This window comes from Macrosteles quadrilineatus, unplaced genomic scaffold, assembly GCF_028750875.1.
Source record: "Macrosteles quadrilineatus isolate MER2022 unplaced genomic scaffold, UCM_ALF_1.0 Scaffold_2__2_contigs__length_208266976, whole genome shotgun sequence".
Classification (NCBI taxonomy): Eukaryota; Metazoa; Arthropoda; class Insecta; order Hemiptera; family Cicadellidae; genus Macrosteles; species Macrosteles quadrilineatus.
In genome coordinates, this window is record NW_026542595.1 from 190,474,307 (window position 1) to 190,476,005 (window position 1,699).

The window sequence follows — 1,699 nt, forward strand, 5'->3', positions numbered from 1 at the left end:
TTGTACACATCTTGAATCCAAGTCCAATATGCTCAATTCCTTGATAACCACTGTCTTATCCTCTCCGATAAAAGCACTAAAATCTATGATGGCCTGTTTAATCATGACTGAAAGTTCTAACTCCAACGAAATTCAAGTTGAGACTGAGAAACCAAACCGACAAGAGCGGGCTTTATAGCCTATCCCCACCCCAAATTCCAACACTTTCTGCATGAATCACATTATCCGATGAACCAGGTTAGTGGCTGGCTCATAGCTGAATGACTTGTCGTGAATTATTAAACAATAAGCAGCAGTCCCTGGAGGGAAAGCTTCGCTGGCCTCAAATTCTAAACGAATATCAACAGGGGCTGACCTAAGGGATTCGTTTTGCTTAGAACAGTCAATTACGATTAGTGGTGCATAAGAAATGAAATTGTTAACGTCCAAAAGTGGTTGTGATGGAACATTGTAATACGACTCCTGAAAACGGGTATACATGTCGTAGAGTATAGCGTAGTGGTTCTTTGCAATATCTAGTTTTAAATCATCATAAGGATAGTTAATAGAGTTTAAATGAAGTTTTATGTTTGATATCTTGCAGTGATCAAAGCATGCGGCAGACTTTTTCATGTTGTTTTTGCGATTCTCCTGGAAAGCCACTATGACGTATCTTGGCTTCTCTAGCTGTGATGCCGTCTTTACTGACCAAGATTGTTTGTTTGATTGTGGCAAAGAGGGATACTCATAGAGTTCCCAGCTTCGATACTCTACAGGAACACTCGTTCCCCTTTCCAAATGTCTAAGCAATGCAATTCTTTGTCTATCACTCAAAGAAACGTAGGGAACCCTCCAGCATAGTTTCTCTAGTTTAACTTTAATATCTTCAGGAGTTGTGTCAGTAGCACCACTTGAGGTCCACAAAACTGCATTTTTGTCCCCGGCCGACCTCAGTAGAACAAGCTCATGACGGCAGTTGACAATAACCTTTCTATAATCTTCTGCGAACCCCAGAAGCCTACTTAGCGGTATGCAAAAACTAAAATTTCCATCAGTGTCAGTCACATGACTTTCCAAAGTGGAAGACAACTTATTCACCTCGGTTGGCCAGCCAGAGTTCCCTAAACTTCTTAAAGAGTTCTCTCCAATAGAAGCAAATCCTTTCATTGTAGAAGTTATACCTGGGTTCCTAATGCGATCTATTTCAACTCCATTTATTTCATACCGTATCTCGTCAAACAAAAATGCAAATGCGTTTGGAGTGAACTTTGTTTTTGTAGTTGCTGTATTGTCTGACTTCAATAGCTTTCCCTCAACATACAAATAACTCATAGAAGGCACAATGCATATATCTTGTTGTTGAATTGGTATTCTTATCTCGTCATTGTTGTCTAGTGTGGTAGAAGAGTAAGGGAAATGAGTGTGAAATTCCATGTGAGAAATAGTGTCATCAAATGGGACACTACTAAAAATATCCAGTACATCCATTATTGAAGTATTTTATAGCCCAAGGAGCGTAAAAACCTTCGGTTTGTGTGTGTTAGTCGCTTGGGTGACAAACAAACACTGCTTGGTACTGTTGAGTGTGCACCCAATAAATAGTCGTCGGAGTTATGGGTTTTCTTGACTCTGTCTATATGACCCTTTGATATTCTTGGTCTTGATAAACAGTTTGAAAAATATAAGTAACCCATCTCCTACTACCTGTTTAACTAGGGAC

The 1,699-nt window shown here is 39.6% G+C and overlaps 1 protein-coding gene across 1 annotated transcript; it reads right to left on the reverse strand.

Moving 5' to 3' along the window:
- Window positions 1-216: 216 nt before the first annotated feature.
- Window positions 217-1,467, reverse strand: LOC128985235 (uncharacterized). The gene has a single exon (XM_054404625.1). The coding sequence runs from the start codon at window positions 1,465-1,467 to the stop codon at window positions 217-219; it is 1,251 nt and encodes a 416-aa protein (XP_054260600.1).
- Window positions 1,468-1,699: the final 232 nt, after the last annotated feature.

Bases quoted from the DNA above. Each gene is read 5' to 3' on its own strand.
- LOC128985235 (XM_054404625.1), bottom strand. From the start codon at position 1,467: ATGGATGTACTGGATATTTTTAGTAGTGTCCCATTTGATGACACTATT.